We start from the raw sequence: 18,172 nt of genomic DNA, 5'->3' as shown, positions 1-18,172 counted from the left end.
AATTGGCCAGATTTTAGTTTTGCTTTAAAAAATTAATCAACAAAACATGGAAAAAAGCCATTGGTATGCAGCCTGTTAAATTACTTTCATGACAAAACATAGCTCTTTGTGGCTCATCAGATTTTTTTTTTTGAAAGCCTCAAGAATTATTGCCAAATTTGATCCAGTAATACTGTCTGAGCACATTAAACATGACAAATCAGTAATATGGAACAAATTACCACAGTTGTCAGATGTGCTTTGCAAACCTTGAGAGCAAGGTATCAGTTGTATTTGTCCAAACTTGGGGTTTTAATTAGTGATTATTTTTGGTGGATGGAATTTGGCAAGTCTTTTTTATATTTAGGGTCCATCTTCATTGTTAGAAATTTAGTCAAGCAGTGGTGAGGAGCAAACATATTCTATTATTGTGGACCCTCAGCACAACCTCCTTAGACAGGTGGTAGTACTAGGGGCCACAAAATTCCTATCTGCACTTCTCAGAGATAGTTACTCTGGGCTATTTTTATTCTCTGCCATTTCTCAATCCTGCAAAATTTATCTAGACCTTTTTGTTAACATGTAGTGCATCACCTGTAAACTTATGCTTTCAATCAATATCTTTAATTTATACTAATACATTAGTCCAAGAAGAGCAATGGTTAGCAATAATTTGTCCCTAATGCCACCATGCTCCAAGTTGTGCAACAGTAACAAAAGCTTTCCTGAAATCAGAGTACATAATGTGAAACTTATTTTTTTTGTATTCAGTTCCTTTGTGAATTGGAGATACATTTGCCCAGTTCCAGTCCAGAGGAACTCCTGCAGCCAAGGATACTCTCAATGTAACTGAAATGATAACATTCAGGTCTCAGCAATTTAATATATACTTTTGCCATTTCTAAAAAGTGCAAATGTAGATGAAAAATATCAATTGTTTGTCAGAATCTGAGCTAGATCAGCTGTTAGACTAATGTTTTATCCCTTTCTTTCTAGTGTTTATATAATTGCCAGAGTTCTTAGAATCTTCAGTTGGTCCGACTGAAGATTTTAAAATCTGTATGTTAGCATGTTGTATTTCTTTTACTTCTAATTACATAAAAAAAAAAATTGCCCAACATCATTCAAGGATGTTGAAGCTGGGAACTTTTAGTAAAAAGGTAATGAAAACGACACCTTGATCTTGGGTAATTTTATATGGAGTACTTTGCACTGAAATACCAGTATCTAATAGATCACAGCTTTGGGTTTTTTTTTTTTTTTTTTATCCATTACAGTTTGTATGAGGATGAGAAATTCACAGAATAAACATGGCATAGCTTGGAAAAGTATTATAGAATTGTTATTAAACTGAATAGCTATGTTTAGAGAATGCTAAACTATTAATTAATTTATCCTTCACTTTGATTAATAAAAAAAAGGTGCCTACAAGGTAATGCACTACGTTTTTTTTAGCCTCCTGTGTATGTGGCACAGTAGAGAATTTTAGTTTGTGTAACTTAGCTGTTATTCATTGTTTGCAAAAACTTTGTCCAGCTGCTGATGAATAGTGAACAGGTTTCAGTTGACTGAAATACAGCAATGTTCTTATATATTGATGTAGGTGGCTGTCCTGGAATATAAACAGATGAACAATTTTCACTCAACTTAGAGTTCTATAACATTGATAAATCCAAGTGCTGCTGTAGAAATACTTGACATGACACTCGCATCAGCAATACAGCTAATGGATATTTTGGACTTATCGCTGCATGAAAAGCTGGAACATTAAAGTCCAACCATCACCGATCCTATAAGCGTTAATAAATTACATTCTACAATATATTTTCTGTTGACAAAAATAACTGAAAAAATTTCTTTTTATAGATTGTTGACTTATTAAATGACCTGTATACATGTTTTGATGCTATTATTGGAAATTACAACGTCTATAAGGTAAGTAAAGAGTTAATGATGTTGTAGAATTTGTTTCAAAGCTTCCAAAAATGAATGACTTTTTTTAAATAACTACTCAAAAGAACAAAATATAATAATTGACCATTGCATGCCTCACTTATCCTTAAAACAGAATATATAAGAACAGGTGCTAATCAAATTATCTATATTAATAACAATAAAGATAGACAGTACACACATCTCAATTGACTTAACCCAGCATGAAAATACTTATTGGTGTGAGTCACTGGTTGGCAATTAGTAATTGTTACTTTATACCTTCCTATTGTTTTGTATGAACTGTTAGGGGACACCTCTATTTTGATACAGTTAAAGCTTCTTAAGACAGCCCTCTTTTTAACATCCTGTGTGGTTGCTCTGGGTAATGCGATACTGTCACCTTTCTCACTAGTGGACAAACCCACTGCTTAGCAGGTATTTAGGTAGACCATAATTCAATGTCAGTATATGTCATGCATTGCACTACCCCCATTCAAGAGTATTGGGAATACGCTATTGCCAAAATAACATCTCATTGTGGAGAAAGCTGGTTGGATTACATCTGACTCACATTGTCTTCAGCAAGACCATCAGGGGAGCTGACAACCCACAAAAGTCCCATTGCTAATGTCATCACTGGACCTTGGATGATTGGAAATGGGTCTCCTGCTCTAATGAGTCCAGTAATGATCTGGGGCGTGTTTAACTGGTGCACATTTTTGATTAATCCTGTTATCTATATAAAAGAAAAGAGCTAATAAATTAAATGTAAGTGATGTAACCTTACCATCTATTTTTGGCTTTAATCACTGGTCTCTTAGATAAGGCTGCTAGTAGTCCTGGATGGGACACAAACTGTGCTGTTATAAAAACTTACCGTTTCCCCACAGCAAAATAAACATTATGCAGTAGCCACAACTTTATTTCATAAGGAAAGAGTTGATCCCCAGTTAAATCTGGAAATGGATTACAGTGTCAGCTGTGAGTTTTAGTTTGTTTTATCCCATTATTTAACTTATGAGTATGAGAAATTTAAAGATTGGCTTATTAAGGAGGATCAGTGCAAAAAAGCGTCAAGCTCAATTAATTGGGTTTTTTTTTTTTAAAGAGAATCATCTTTCCCATGGTGAGGAGGCTTCATACTTCTCTCCGTCTTTGATTTCACTCGAATTTCCTCCTCTCTTAATGACATTGGTCTTCTGGACCTTTCAACCTGAATTCTCTCCTTTGTCACGTCTTGTCGTGCCAGCTATTCTTCTTTCATCCTTTTTCCTTGTAGTCCAAGTTTCAGATGCACATGCATAAATTGTACGTAATAGGCCTTCTTACACTTCAGTGGTATGTTCCAGATGTGTTGTATGGTGCTTCCTAGATACTTGAAGTTGTTAACCATTGTAATGTATGTCAAGCTCACCAGTACAAAATCATTGGCCATATATCAACGTGCCGTTGCACATCAATCATAGTGGTGACAGGACACTTTATGGATCAAATGTTTTCTTTATATCGGGAACACTTTTTCCTGCCTCGCCTTCAGCATTTCTCCATTCATCTCATCCATACCAGCTGATTGTTCTGCACATTCAACAGATTTTCAAAATACTTCTTCCATATTCCTCTTATCTTTGTCCTTGGTTATTAGATTCTCATCCATCAAGTATTTGCTCTGTTTGCCATATAGTGTCTTTTTATTACTGTTGATATCTTGTCCGTAGTTTTCTCTCTTGTTATTTTGATCCTGTGATGACTACCCAAGGAGGGATTCCTCTCGACCATCCCAACCATTTTGTGACTCTTTTTGAACCAAGTGTTTCCTACGACCATGCAGACCCGTAACGTATTCTAGTCCTGGTCTCTCCATTTCTTCGCAACCGATTTGCAGTTTAAGTTACATGAGTCTGTCACTGATGTTGTTCACCTCCATTAGCCTTTCCTTAATCCTGTGATCTATAATGATAGGTAATAGCCTCCTCGTAACTCTACACCCATTTCCTTTCCATTTTGATTTACTTAATCCAAGTATGTTTATTTTTCTGTCCTTTAAGATGTCCACACACTCCAATTTTTCCTGACAATGTCATCATCAGCTGATCTCGATGGGTGCAGATACCACCATGTCCGGGCTAATTAGTTTTGAGGCTTTTTTTTTTCTATTAAAGGCAATAAAATTTAAGCTGCCAAACCTGTGGTAGCTCTTATTCAATGGTGAAGCTTCCTCATGATGTTGCAGTTTATGCCAATTTGCTAGGCACTGCTGTAGTCCTTTTATATCATGGATAACTTGGTAGAAATACTGTGACCTTGAAATTTACAAAAATTAATAACTCAGCAACAAGTGAGTATTTTAAATACAATTTTGTATCCTGACAACTTCTACAGCATTATCAGGTAGCACAACTGATCATAGTTACTTAATTTCCTATATTCAAGAATAATAATGGTAGACATTTCGGAAAATGAAACCACCCTTAGGTCTCAAATCTTAACCTATCACTCACCAACCCTTCTTTTTGAGCAACATTGCCTAAAACCTATTTTATTTGAAGAGAATATGGTAAATTGTTGGGATATCAGAGACGTGGTGTCACACAGATATAAGGGATGCAGAACTGCAATTTGGGGAGTACAACGTCTACAGAAAGGATAGACAGGATAGGAAGGGGGGAGGGGTTATGCTATTAGTTAAGAAACACATAAAAACCAAGGAAGTGAAGCCAGTCGACATCGCTGGACAGTGCAGTGTTGAGTCAGTTTGGTGTGACATAAGCATTGGGAGATCAAAATTGGGAGTAGGAGTGTGCTATAGGCCTAATGACTCTGATGAGTATAATAAGGAACTGTACAGGGAAATAGAGTGGGCCAGTAAATCAGAGAGTCTTATAATGGGAGATTTTAATTTCCCAGATATTGACTGGAATTTGGGGGCTGGTTACTCACGCACTAGCAGAGCTTTTGTGGATTTATTGGATGATTGTTTTCTACATCAGCATGTTCGGGAGGCAACTAGAGGGAGTAATACTCTTGATTTGATTATCAGCAGTGATTCTTCATGCATTAAGAATCTGCAGATAAATGAACCACTAGGTGGCAGTGATCACAGTGTGCTGAAGTGGGATTTACTCAAAGAGGTAACTACCATTAGGGGTAAAGGGAAGGGTTATTGCTTCCGTAAAGGCGACTACGATGGACTGAGACAGTATTTAAATTCTATACAGTGGGACCAACTGATGATGTTACCAACAGCAAATTCAAAATGGGAAGCATTCAAAGAACTTATCTTGGAAGCTACTAGGCTTTACATACCAACTAAGAAATATTGTTCAAGGTTTAGGCCAAAATGGATGTCAGATGAACTAATGAGGTATATGGCAGAGAAGAAAAATGCATGGGATACTTACAAATTAACACATGACACAGAAGCCTATGATAGATACAAGTTGATATGCAACCAAGTTACAAAGGAGGTTAGGCAGGCGAAGGCAGATTACGAGAAATCCTTGTCAAGGGATGCAAAGAAAAACAGCAAAGAGTTCTTTACTTATGTAAACTCTAGAAGGAAGGGGATGAATCAGATTGGTCCACTTGATATTGATGGGTCAACGGTTGATGATCCTGCTCAGGTAGCTAACAAACTAAATGAATATTTTGCATCGACATTCACACATGAGGAGTTATTCAGCAAAGGGAATACCAGAGGTGTATTCAACTCTAGCAGTAAGCTACAGAATCTTGAAATAACTGGGAGTAAAGTGGAGGAGAAACTGTTGAAGATAAACACAAGAAAGGCACCCGGGGTGGATGGGATCTATCCAGTTATATTAAAGGAGGCAGCAAAGGAAGTAAGCAAACCCTTAGCCATAATTATGAGAGCTTCCTTGGACTCAGGGGAGGTACCCATAGACTGGAAATGTGCAAATGTGACCCCAATTCACAAAGGAGGATCAAAGGCTGACACAAGTAATTATAGACCTGTGAGCTTAACTTCTGTTCCTGGAAAATTAATGGAGGCACTGGTTAAAGAAGCACTGCAGGATCATTTAGACAAGACTTCAGTTATAGCTCAGACACAGCATGGTTTTGTTAAGGGGAAGTCTTGCCTGACCAACTTGATTGGATACTATGATGCAGTCACAAAAGAACTGGATGCAGGGAATAACTTTGATATTATATACTTGGATCTTAGAAAGGCTTTTGATACTGTTGCACATGGAAGACTGCTACACAAATTGGAGCAGTGTGACATTGGAGGCAAATTGCTGCTATGGATAAAGGGGTGGTTGAGGGGGAGAAGACAGAGAGTGGTAATCAATGGACACTGCTCATCGTGGACTAATGTTATTAGTGGAGTCCCTCAGGGCTCAGTGTTGGGTCCATTGTTGTTTTCTGTATTTATAAATGATATTGATGATGGTATATCAAGCTTAATGTCCAAGTTTGCAGATGATACAAAGGTTGGCAGGGTTGTCAAGGACACTACTGACACTATGCTGCTGCAACAGGATCTGGAAAGGTTGAGCAGATGGGCTGAGAGGTGGCAAATGAAGTTTAACATTGACAAATGTAAAGTACTACACATGGGAAACAGCAACCCCAGAGCAAAGTATCAACTCTGTGGTACTACACTGACAGTGGTAGAGAATGAAAGGGACTTGGGGGTGATTGTGCAGGCAGATATGAAGTTCTCTGAGCAGTGCAGACGGGCTGCAAGAGTAGCTCATGGAGTATTGTCAATGATATACAGGAATTTTTCCAGCAGGGATAAGGAGGTGATTATTCCATTGTATAAGGCAATGGTCAGGCCACACCTAGAGTACTGTATACAGGTCTGGAGGCCTCATTTCAAGAAGGATGTAGAGCTGCTGGAACGAGTACAGAGAAGGGCAACAAGATTAGTGAATGGAACAAAGGGGTGCTCTTACGAAGAAAGGCTTAAGTTTTGCAAATTACAGTGTCTGGAGACTAGGCACCAGCGAGGTGATCTGATAGAGGTGTATAAAGCCTTGAATGGTTTAAGCATGCTCAATGCTGATGGGATTCTTCCTCTAGCTCAGAAAAATCACCTGAGAGGGCATAAATTCAAATTGAGGAAAGACAGATGTAGGATAGACGTGCGGAAATTTGCCTTTAGCCAGCGGGTGGTTGGTAGGTGGAACAGACTTCCATCCCTTGTCGTGGAAGTTGATAGCCTAAATAAGTTTAAGTCTCAGCTGGACAGGTATTTCGAACGAACAGAGGGGTGAAGAGGAAGTGGTTATTTTTATTTATTTATGTTACTTTTTTTTTTTTTTTTGGCTGATGCTGCATAAGCTTGCTTTCTTGCATCAAATGCCTCTACTAATGCTAATGCTAATCAAAACAGAGCTCCTATCAATATCACAAAGTAAAGCATGGTTTGAGCTAAAATAGTTTTGACAGTCATTCTAAGCTCATACATAAGATTTTCAAAGACAATAATAAAGCTATAACTCTAAATGTGTTAGGTTCATTTACTGATCAATGCAATGCAGATGATATGAAGGAGTCTGGCTATTTTTTTTTTGTTCTCTTCTCAGGCCTCTAATATGAGGAAGATCCTAATGAAATATCACTTGACTGTATTAAAATAAATTGTTGCAAGTAATACATCTTCCCTGCAGAACATAAAAGTCAACAGAGGAATACATAATTATGTGTGAACATAGCTGTGATACCATTTGTCTTTGCAGCAGATTAAATAGACATCACCAAAGAAACAATTTTATTTAGCTTACCCTGGGCTATTTGAGTTCTGGAATTGCAAGTCAGGTTCAATCATGTGCTAATTTCACAAATTTTCTAAACATGGACTGAAGTGGATATAGTTCATCAATTTTGAACACTACACAATATTCAGAAGTCTTGACTTCTCTTTGATATGGTATTAATTGCTGAATATTATTTCCTTCACTAGAAAAAAACAAATCATTACACTGCAATACTTAAGGTTTCAAGAACATATTTGATATATTGTTCACTGTAGCAAATTCTTTCTTTGACACGTACTTGGCATTATCACAGAAACAGCCAAAATTCATGATATTTGGTTTATCTTCCAGATTTTCATCACAATTTGTTTACTCACACACTTTCCCTTTTCTGTATAAAATGAAGCAGCACATGTCAATAATTCTGTTCTTCTCAACAAACAATAGTGCTAATGCAGTAGTAAGTGTTTCTAGCATCCATCAACAGTGGGTAATTTCACATAACTACACACAAGAAAACATTCTTTATTTGACTCAACTCAAATTGATTTTTTTTTTTTTTTTTTAAATTATATGAACTACATAAATAACGATCATGTTCTCTCTCATGAAGTGTTAAAAGTCATTTGTCAATGACTTGCCTAATAACTTTGCCCCTATTCCAGAATAGCACACATGATAGTTAATGACATTCTCCTGTAGGAATTTCAAATTGAGTTATAGCAGTGAAGATGAATGATCTGACTACTTTTGATAAGATAGAACACATTTCTTTGTCAAGTAATGAAATATTTGTAAATTTTATTTCCAAAAGGTGGAAACAATTGGAGATTCTTACATGGTGGTTTCAGGTCTACCAATCAGAAATGGAAATGACCATGCACGTGAAATTGCCCACATGTCCCTCTCTCTACGGTCTGCCATCCAGCAATTCAAAATACGTCACAGGCCAAATAAACAACTCCAACTACGTATTGGCATACATTCAGGTATGAATTGTACTTATCTACAACGTAGAGTCTCAGTTAAATGACATATAGGACTATGATACCAGATGATTAATGCACATGCTCAGAGTTTAAAGTTGATCTGTGTAGGAATCAACAAACATTTGAACTTAGCTATCATATATGATTTTTTTTTTTTTAATTATCTGCAACACGGTATAAAAAAACACCTGCTACTGAGCACCTTTAATCAGTGTTTCTTTTGTTCTTCAGCTGGTGGGGTGGTCCCGAGGAGGGAAAACCAACACCACACAGTACATCAAAACTGGATCTTGAGTGATGGCAGCAGCAGTGTTCTGCTAGGATAATGCTAGATTGTTTGAGACTTACAGGTATTGTGTTGGAACCAGATACCATACCACAAGACACATTTAGAAATCTTGTAAGGTACACACTGGTGTACAGTCAGTAACAGGACTTCAGAGAAAAATTCAAAGTAATTAATGCATCAGCCCAATAACAAGAAACTGTCATGGATACAAGTATACAGAATTTTCCTTGAGAATAATTTTAAAACATCTTTTGTTCTCTGGTATTTATTATTCATAAAAGAAAACTGCTACAATGTGTTAATATTAAGTCTCTTCTCATTGTAAATGCAGTTTATTTCAACGGTGAGTACATTGTTAAACATTTATTCTTTGGAAAATCACTGAAGTAGGAAATGATTTGAACTCAACAGAAAGAGACAATTTCATAAAAGTTGTTCAATATATAACTCCTAGGAGCAAGGGTCTTTCATGAAATTTTAGAAAAGTCTCCTCCTCATTGCATATATAAGCTATTCATACACCAATGAGGCACTACAAGATTTCTGAATGACCATGAACACCCCACCAGTCATCTGGCCTTTGTCAAACTTGTTTAAGTCCACTCCCTTTCCCATCTGAAGAGCAACACTGATTAAGGGAGCTCAGTATCAGGTGTTTTTTATACTGCTGCAGTGAACTGAAAATGATTCTTAAATAGTTATTTACTTTTTTGCTCCTATTAATCATAAATGAAATCTAACTTGGCATTCTTTAACTTAATCTGGACATATCAGAATGAACTATTCCTACACCTTCAAAAGAATTTTTTTTTTTTTAATTAAAAATGTTTGTGATAGAAATATTTATTTATGAAAGTTAGTACAGTTTTGATAAAACTCTAATTGTTAACAGGTCCATGTGCAGCAGGTGTTGTTGGACTAAAAATGCCCCGTTACTGTCTGTTTGGAGACACTGTTAACACAGCATCTAGAATGGAAACTGCAGGAGAAGGTAAATACTTCTCCTATACACTAACTAATAATTATTGCTAAAATTAGAATACATTCATTGATGAATATTTTCTATTCATGCAGCCATGAAAATCCATATAACTTCACACACAAAATCAATCTTGGATACCTTCCATATTTTTTTAATAAGCCTAAGAGGACAGTTAGAAATAAAGGTAAGCAACTTTTCACAATAAACAAATTTAATTAAGGATGGTGGTGAGAGGAGAAAAGTATACCAAACTGGTGATTATCCAGAATATAATCTTATTTCTTTCTCATTAACAGGGCAAAGGATTCATGAAGACTTACTGGTTAGAAGGAGAACAATTGCATCCTCTTCACTTATGTAATGCAAAACAATAAAGACAAACATCCTAATAACATACTTTATTAATTTAATACACTGTCACAAACAATTATCATACATTTGTTATTTCTGTGTATTTGCAAGAACAGTACCAAAGAAAACCACTCTACAGATATACAAGACTGAAAACTGCTCATCTTTCACATTGTAAGTTCCTAGAAGATAAAAATAAACAATTATAAAAGGGATAGTCTTAAATTAAGTATTAAAATAATCAGAAAAACATAAAAATTACTACTCACCATAATAGCATTCACAATGTCATTATTATTATTCTTCAATGCTCTAACAGCCTTTGTTCTAGAAACATTAGCCTGGGACATAACAAGCTCAATATCCTTGCTTTCTACTCCAGTTTCATCCACCTAAAAGAAAAGCAATTAATATAAAATTCTTATCACATTTAATATAAGCAACAATTTCACTATTCATAATGTTAAAAAGAAGGCACTAAGTAAAGGAATCAGCAAACTGGTACAAGAACAGAACCTGATCTCCCCCAAGGCTCTAAGTATTTCCAGTGAAATAGTAAAAACAATTGCAAAATGTCATGTCTTCAATTAATTTCTTTTATATGGTACAATAAGCACTTGTCTGCTAATGTTAGATTTTATACACAAAAATGACTGAAACCATCATCAGTTTAAACAGAGGAAATATGGTGATGGTTCAGTCACAGTAAAATATTAAAAAGATTTTTTTTACTCAGAACTTAAATAGTCATTAAAAAAAAATTAAAACCAATCCCAGAGTTAAGAGAATTTCAAAATCCATCCAATGTAAATGTTTCACAAGACTGGAAACTTCTACTATTGAAGCTAAATTTTAAATCTCTTACACCAACTCTAGGTACTTGTGATACATTTGCTGCCTACTTTAACTGGAATAATAAAAAAAAACTCTGTATGAGTTCAGTTTATACATTTAAGTCTGAACAGCCTAGTAGAATTCAATAAATTCCCCCCATTATAAGACTTACTGGTCCTCTGCAGATCTCTTTATATCAATGTGTACAACAACATTACACAGGTGATAAACAGACAAGAGAATTCAGATTGATGACAACATATCCTAATACAGTGCTTCATATTGGCACTAACAATGTACTATGATAAAAATCCATCAACTTCACATAGGATTAGGTTCAATAGATTCAACATTACCCCTAATGGAGTAATACATTTGATCTCATGTCAGGTTACTTTACTGCACAATTCAATGTTACACACATTTGAAACAAAAATATCGCCAATGCTTTTCCTTTTATCATATATTTGACCCCACCTCTCTAAATCTGTAGTATTGTACTAAACTTAATCTATTTGCAGAGAAAAAGCAAGCACTGAGACTTCTTACAGAGTGAGGAATTACTAATAAAACCATGTGTAAAAAAGTTGAAGTAGTTTCACATCACACTCATGATGTTGCAGGGATTGAACAAGACTTACTTCTTTGTGAAAGTTTACAAACATATTTAAGTGTACCTAAAATTATATGGGTAACAGAAGTCCTCATTAGAATATTTATTAATTCAAGAAATAAAATGTCTTATAAGTTGCAATTTGGACTCTTTTTTAACACTTAAGGATTTACCAAAGAATCTCTTTTCTTCCCCCAAGAGGGACAAAAGAGGTAAGTACAGTGGCAGAGAAGAAAGGCACCCATGACAAAAAAATACTTACAGACCACTTAGTTTAAATTTTATTGGTTATAAAGGAACAGGATGCAAAAATAATTTCAATATCACAGAAAGTGGACATGGAAGAGTCCAAATTGATTATACTGAGTTTTGCAAAGTACCAACACATGCATTGAAGATGAAGTTACTGTAGAGTTGTTAAAATTGGGAGGAATAGACATAAAACACAAAGTGCAGCAGAATAATGCAATCATAGTTTTGCTGCATAACAAAGGAGATAAATTACAGACCAATTAGCTTGTTATCCCACATCTACAAGTTGTTCACAATGGTAATTACTAACATATTACAAAGAATCAACTGAAAGAGCAAGCTGGCTTTAGGAAAGCAAATGAATATAAAACACCATTATGCCGGGCATTTGACTCCATAAAGCACTGGAAAGGTATAGATACCCCATATATGAGAGTGCTGTTGACTGGTCACAGAAAGGAGAGTACCTAAACCATTTACAATTGGCAGATGACATTGTGGTCATAACCCACAATCCCAAACAATTAGAGGAAAATCTTAATCAGTTAGTAAGGATTTTGGACTGAATATGGCTAAAACAAAAGTATATGACTCCACCTTTTCAATCATTACTTATCTGGGACAAGTTATTAACTGTAACAATGATAAATGGCTGGAAGTCAAGAGAAGAATAAATTTTGGATGGATAGCTTTAAGGAAATATAGTCACATACTGAAGAGCAATATCCCATAAAATAATAACTTATGGAAGAGAAGCAAAGAATGAAACAAATGAATGGAGAGGCCTGCAGTGGATTGAAAATGGATGATGACTTACTACATAGTTCAAGATTAACAAGTATATTGCTTGTTCTAGACATTTTGAAGCAGATATGTGCCATAATTTAGGATTTGCAACTTTAAATGTAAAAACAATTATAAAGAATTAATTTTAGCAGAGGGAAAGACTTTTAAGTAATTTTATTGAAGATAATAATATCTAATGCAGAATTCAGTTAAATATTATATAAAAAAATGTCAAACCATTTAAAATCCAGGGAGAAGCCAAAATTAGTAGAGGGATATTGTGTGTTATACTTTTGTGGAAAGAATGCCTAAAAGGGGTTAATACCCCTTTTAATTTATTTGTAAGACAGCCAAAATCAACACATTTTTCATGATTTTAAGTTTTATTTTGACCAACATTTATACATCTTTTCACTACCGCTTATTATTGATTAGGAAATATGTATGTCACCTGTACTTGTATTGAGGGGGCACAAATAGAGAAAAGACAGTTGTGAAATGGTTTTTTGACTGATACTACATCCAAATACATTACCTATAAAGCCTTTTTTTTTTTTTTTTTTTTTTTTGTAGGGTATCCCCTTAACACACCAGAGACAAGATGATCTATGCCTCATTTACCTGCCAATGTAATTTTCCCATTAGACAAATGGTGAGGGAACTCCACAACTTTACGTACATATTCTGCATCACGAAGGAATAAATGGAGGTATCATATGTTCCCATTATAAAAAACAATTTGGGCTTTTCTGTTAGTGCATATAACTATAAACAGGTAGCAAACTCAATCTTTTTGCACTATTATGGTGAAATATGTTTCTCTTCATTCCTATTTACAAAGTACAGAATTAGGTCTCAGTGATCACAAAACAGATTCAGAAGCAAGCACCACACTGGTTTCCACAACGTTGAAGTCACCAGAGACTGCTCTGTATTGGAAAAAAAAATGCCGGATGGGGCTAATACAGTAGGAAATTACAGATTAAAACCACTGCTTGTGTACCATTATGGAAATCCACATGGATAACAATATCTCTCTTTGAGGATTGGTTAAAAAACATTGTGAACACAACTTCACTCATCCAACCTATAGATCAGGGTGATATTTACTACACCATCTGAAACATTAATGCCGGATGGAAGAAAATATGCCCACAGCACATAAAAGGCTATGAAGAGGGGGATGCTTAACATATACTTGCAGGCGGCGAGGTTTGAGAAGATGCATCCTGACAGCAAACAATTCTTAAAAGTTAAGAGGGGTGAATGATTTGCTTGCTTGCTTCAAAGAAAAAGCCGTCATCCATTAATATGTTCTTTCGTAAGGTTGAGAGGTAAAACTTACTGACGTTATGCCTGTCTCATCTCTTTTTTTTTGTAATTTTTCCTGCGCATGATATAATTCTCCAAAATTTGTTCATTATGGCTATATACAGTACAATTAGAGGCTATTGCCACTGCTTCGACAATACTTTATATCTTAAGGCATTATCAACTTCCCACTCCACGGGAAGGAGAGAAACAGGTCTGTTTTTGACAATACACTCAATAGTCCTATTGCCTCTAAGTTGGAAGTAAACAGTATGAGCAGATCCATCCAAGAGCTTTGTTTTCTCAATCCTGGATTTATCATTTGTTGTAGGAGTGCACTACACTTAGAAGATATAGGCATATTAAAAGTAAACATGTAGTACATTGTTACTCCTGACTTAAGTTCAGAACAGATGTCTTCTAAGAAGTAACTGTAATCAGAATTCCCCTGACACAGAGGGCTCAGAGAAGGGGAATGCTGGAGGGCAAGCAGCATAAAAGTGTACTCCCAAGAGTTCCACTATAAAACAGATTACACTGAAATAGAATTTTATTCAAACAGCAATTCTTACCTCTCCTTCTTCTTCAGATTCCTCTTCAATAGGCTGTGATACAATTGTTTGTGAGGCTTCACCAGCTCCAACACCTGATTCAGGAGCTTTGAATTTTTCTGCAGCAGCCATCTGTGCTTGTTGACTGAGATCTTCAATCTGAAAAAAAAGATTTAAACTATAACATGTATGTATCATTCAATTAAATAAAAATTTTCAGAAGCTGTTAACTTATTTTCCAAAATGTTTGGAATACATTGCCTCAAAAAAAAACATGTAATTTATAGCTGAAATTAAAACCCATCATTAATAAATGACAAACACTTTTCTCTACATTCAACAAGTGTTTAACATTGGCTACACACTAAAAGTAAAATTCCATATTACAATCAGATGACTAAAGAAAAACTTCCTGCACAACCCAAAAAAATAATTTAAACTGTCTCCCAATGAAAAGGAATCTCTCAAAAATTACATGGTTAATACCATTACTTGGCTTTAAAGTTTGCCTAGTAATTCAGTGTTCCCAATAATTTCTCATAATCACCCTAACCTTTTCTTCAGAGATCAATCTGTACTGTTCATGAGTAACTATCTAAGCAGGTGAGCTATAATCCTAATGTAGTTAAATTGGCACTGTTTTGGTTCTACTCATATTGCGAATACCTTCACAACAAGTTGCAATGCTATTGTAACACTTCACTAGTGGAAAAGACTACTGTTACTCAGCAGACAGCACCATTTCAAAGCTTGTTGCAATGGTGGCAACCCAGTTATGAAGTATAATGTCACTATTACAACACCAGGGTCCCTGCCCCCCACTGAGGAGAAGCCAACAAGCTTTGAAACGGTGCTCACGGGGGAAGTGTTACTTATTCAAGGTAGCACAATACCATGGCACTGATTGTGACCAAAATGATGCTTTCGCCCTTAAATATTTTACAAATTAAGACAATGTTCTTGTACAGTACCACTACCTTAAAATTATTTTAAATGTATGAGCATGCTGTTAAAAATTTTCCACCAAGAAATTGCCAATGTTTATGCAAATATCATCTTTACCCCAGTTCTAGTCCAACAATGGAACTTACACTATCTCACTCCCAAATCACCTGGCAGGTCATTAAATACTTCAATTCCTAATTACATTTTAATTTAACATCAGTTGGGTAGAAGTTATCTACTTGTTTGTTTTCCACAGGCTGAACCTTGTAGAAACCATTAATTTATGAAAAATTTCACATCCATACTTGGACACAGCATTCCAAGTGTTCTTTTAATAGTTGAAAAAATCATCTTGAATACCCATAGCCAAAAATTTCAATCCAAGCAATAACATAGCATGTTACATCAACTTTTGGTAGACAGTACATGTTGATTTTAGTTTACTAAAGATTTAAGTAATTACTACTTCACTGAGGAAATTAAGTGCAGAAGAAAAATTAGAATACATAAAATTTTATTTAGCAAAGCAGAAATATGTTACTCAAGGACAGTATTCAACTAAAGCGAGCTTTGTTGCTGCTTCACATGTAGAAAAACGTGTAAGTCTTTTACTTAGGGATTTTGCTGAGGAATTAATTCATCTTGTCTTTTGTTAAAATAATTATAAAAAAATGCATTTGTCCACTCACACTGTTCAATGTACAGTAAGACCCCCCCCCCCCCCGTATCTGTGGCAGATATAAGCGAACACCTGCTGACCCCATATATAACGTGATTTTCTTGTACATACATACATATAATAAAGTACAGCAGACTCTCGATTAACCGGGACACTTCAAGACACCAAATTTAAGTAATAACTAGAATAGATATAAACAGATATTTTGCAAGGCGTTATAAGTCATCATTGGGAGATTAGTGTACCTATTATCTTGTGAGTATTAACCATTCTTTCCTGGTTTTGGGAAGGAAAGGACAATGGCCTTTCGCCAGGAACCCAAAAATTCTATTAAATAAAATTAACAGGTGATCCTTGGATTGTGGTGAGAGGTGTATTATCATTTCATAATGGATGTCATCCGACCCCACAGCAATTGTGCACATGAGGAAGAGTGCTGTATTTAACTCTTCCTGTGTAAAGAGCTTGTTTATGGTTCAAGCCCTTTTGAAGAGAAGTTTAATGGATGTTTCTCACTTTCCTCTTTCAAGGCCAAAAATTCTGGCAGGAATGATGTTATTGCAGAGATTTTTGCAACTGCAATTGGACATCCACTGTGCTCAAGAATCACCTAAGGGCATTTTCCGGATCTTATCCAAGGCTACTTTTGAGTTAGCATTAGTTGAGGCATATACAACATCAGCCAAAAAAACCCTTCGCATCCAGTCACTCCAAATGTTTGTCTAGTTTAGCCTTAAATTTATTTAAGCAAACTTCCGCACATGTATTCTACAACTAATTTTCCTCAATTTGAATCTGAGCAAGGAGAAGTCTCCTGACCATTGCCTTATACAAAGGGAAAATCACCAACAACCTGCACTACTCAGAAAACTTCATGGATGATGTAAAACAGATCCAAGATTTCCTTTGGCTCTGATGTTGGATATAACATGCACGTTTAAATGATATTAAATTTTCAGTCATGCGATATTGCCGAATATCTCCCCCCCACCCCGGCTTTATTTTGAGCCTTTTTGCTGCTGTGCATTCTGAATTCCACCAAAGTTTGGGAAATACAGTAAACTCCTGCTATTTGCAGTCACTGATTTAATATAAAATGAAACCATAAAAAATATGGTTGTGGGTGGAAAGAAGGGGGGGGCAGGCATGTGGAAGGTGTTTGTTCCCACATTTAGAAGGGAGAGGTCATTGTCAGTAAGCATATACTCTATGACTCGTCCCCTTCCATTAATGTTAGTACTACCCCAAGAAGTAATAAAGGGGGAGGCAATTGCTTGATGAGATCATTAACGTCTTCTTGGAGGATGTCAATGACAGGTGGCAAATAAACAGAGCATACAGTTAATAAGAACCCAACTGAGAGGGTGGTTGCTTATGACAATTGCGACTCCTCCGCAAAGAGTTCCGAGACTAAATCATCATGTACCTCCATTTTTTTCTTGCCTTGACATGAGAGTGGCAGCTGACTGAGATTTCTGTGCTGGTTTTTCTGAACTCGGTAAATAGCGACCGATGGGCTTGAATAAGTCTTTCAGTGGTACAGTCATCCATTTTATTCCATATCGAGCATTTCCTGGTATGAGATGTTCAGTTCTGCCTTTAGTCATTGTATTTCTCTTGAATACGCAGGATGTTCGTAGCTGAACATCCCATTATTTTGTGGTGCTTTGCATCACAGCGAGAGCATGCAAGTGTCTGTATTTTTGACACTTGAAGCATCTGCTGGGGTTTGGTACATATGGCCTTACTGTGCAGTTCAGGTACCCAGCTTTAATCTAATTAAAAGATAAGGATCAGGCTTCTAGTAGGTACTCGATTTCCATCACTACATAAGAATATTTCTTGGCAGCTATCACTCCCTGTCACTTAAGTTCAGAACAGATTTCTTCTTCTGACACTTGGAGATCATGCCACGAGAGGTAACTGTAATCGGAATTCCTCCGATAGAGGTGG

The 18,172-nt window shown here is 35.8% G+C and overlaps 2 protein-coding genes across 2 annotated transcripts in view; one reads left to right on the top strand and one right to left on the bottom strand.

Moving 5' to 3' along the window:
• Window positions 1-10,271, top strand: part of LOC150084508 (atrial natriuretic peptide receptor 1-like) — a 55,760-nt gene extending 45,489 nt beyond the window's left edge. The window contains exons 18-22 of the mRNA XM_090376269.1: window positions 1,846-1,914; window positions 8,452-8,626; window positions 9,808-9,906; window positions 9,990-10,081; window positions 10,194-10,271. Of these exons, the coding sequence (XP_090232395.1) occupies window positions 1,846-1,914; window positions 8,452-8,626; window positions 9,808-9,906; window positions 9,990-10,081; window positions 10,194-10,271 (513 nt within the window). The remainder of the gene's footprint in view (window positions 1-1,845; window positions 1,915-8,451; window positions 8,627-9,807; window positions 9,907-9,989; window positions 10,082-10,193) is intronic.
• Window positions 10,272-10,280: 9 nt separating this feature from the next.
• Window positions 10,281-18,172, bottom strand: part of Nacalpha (nascent polypeptide associated complex protein alpha subunit) — a 91,842-nt gene continuing 83,950 nt past the window's right edge. The window contains exons 5-7 of the mRNA XM_090375254.1: window positions 14,617-14,754; window positions 10,518-10,640; window positions 10,281-10,430 (exon numbers count right to left, since the gene is read on the bottom strand). Coding sequence (XP_090231380.1) covers window positions 10,416-10,430; window positions 10,518-10,640; window positions 14,617-14,754 — 276 coding nt within the window. The 3' untranslated portion in view covers window positions 10,281-10,415. The remainder of the gene's footprint in view (window positions 10,431-10,517; window positions 10,641-14,616; window positions 14,755-18,172) is intronic.

This window comes from Mastigoproctus giganteus, chromosome 6 (genome assembly GCF_048544385.1).
Source record: "Mastigoproctus giganteus isolate SK-2022 chromosome 6, ASM4854438v1, whole genome shotgun sequence".
NCBI lineage: Eukaryota > Metazoa > Arthropoda > Arachnida > Uropygi > Thelyphonidae > Mastigoproctus > Mastigoproctus giganteus.
The sequence above is the reverse complement of the archived record's forward strand: the minus strand, read 5'-3'. Positions and strand labels throughout refer to the sequence as shown.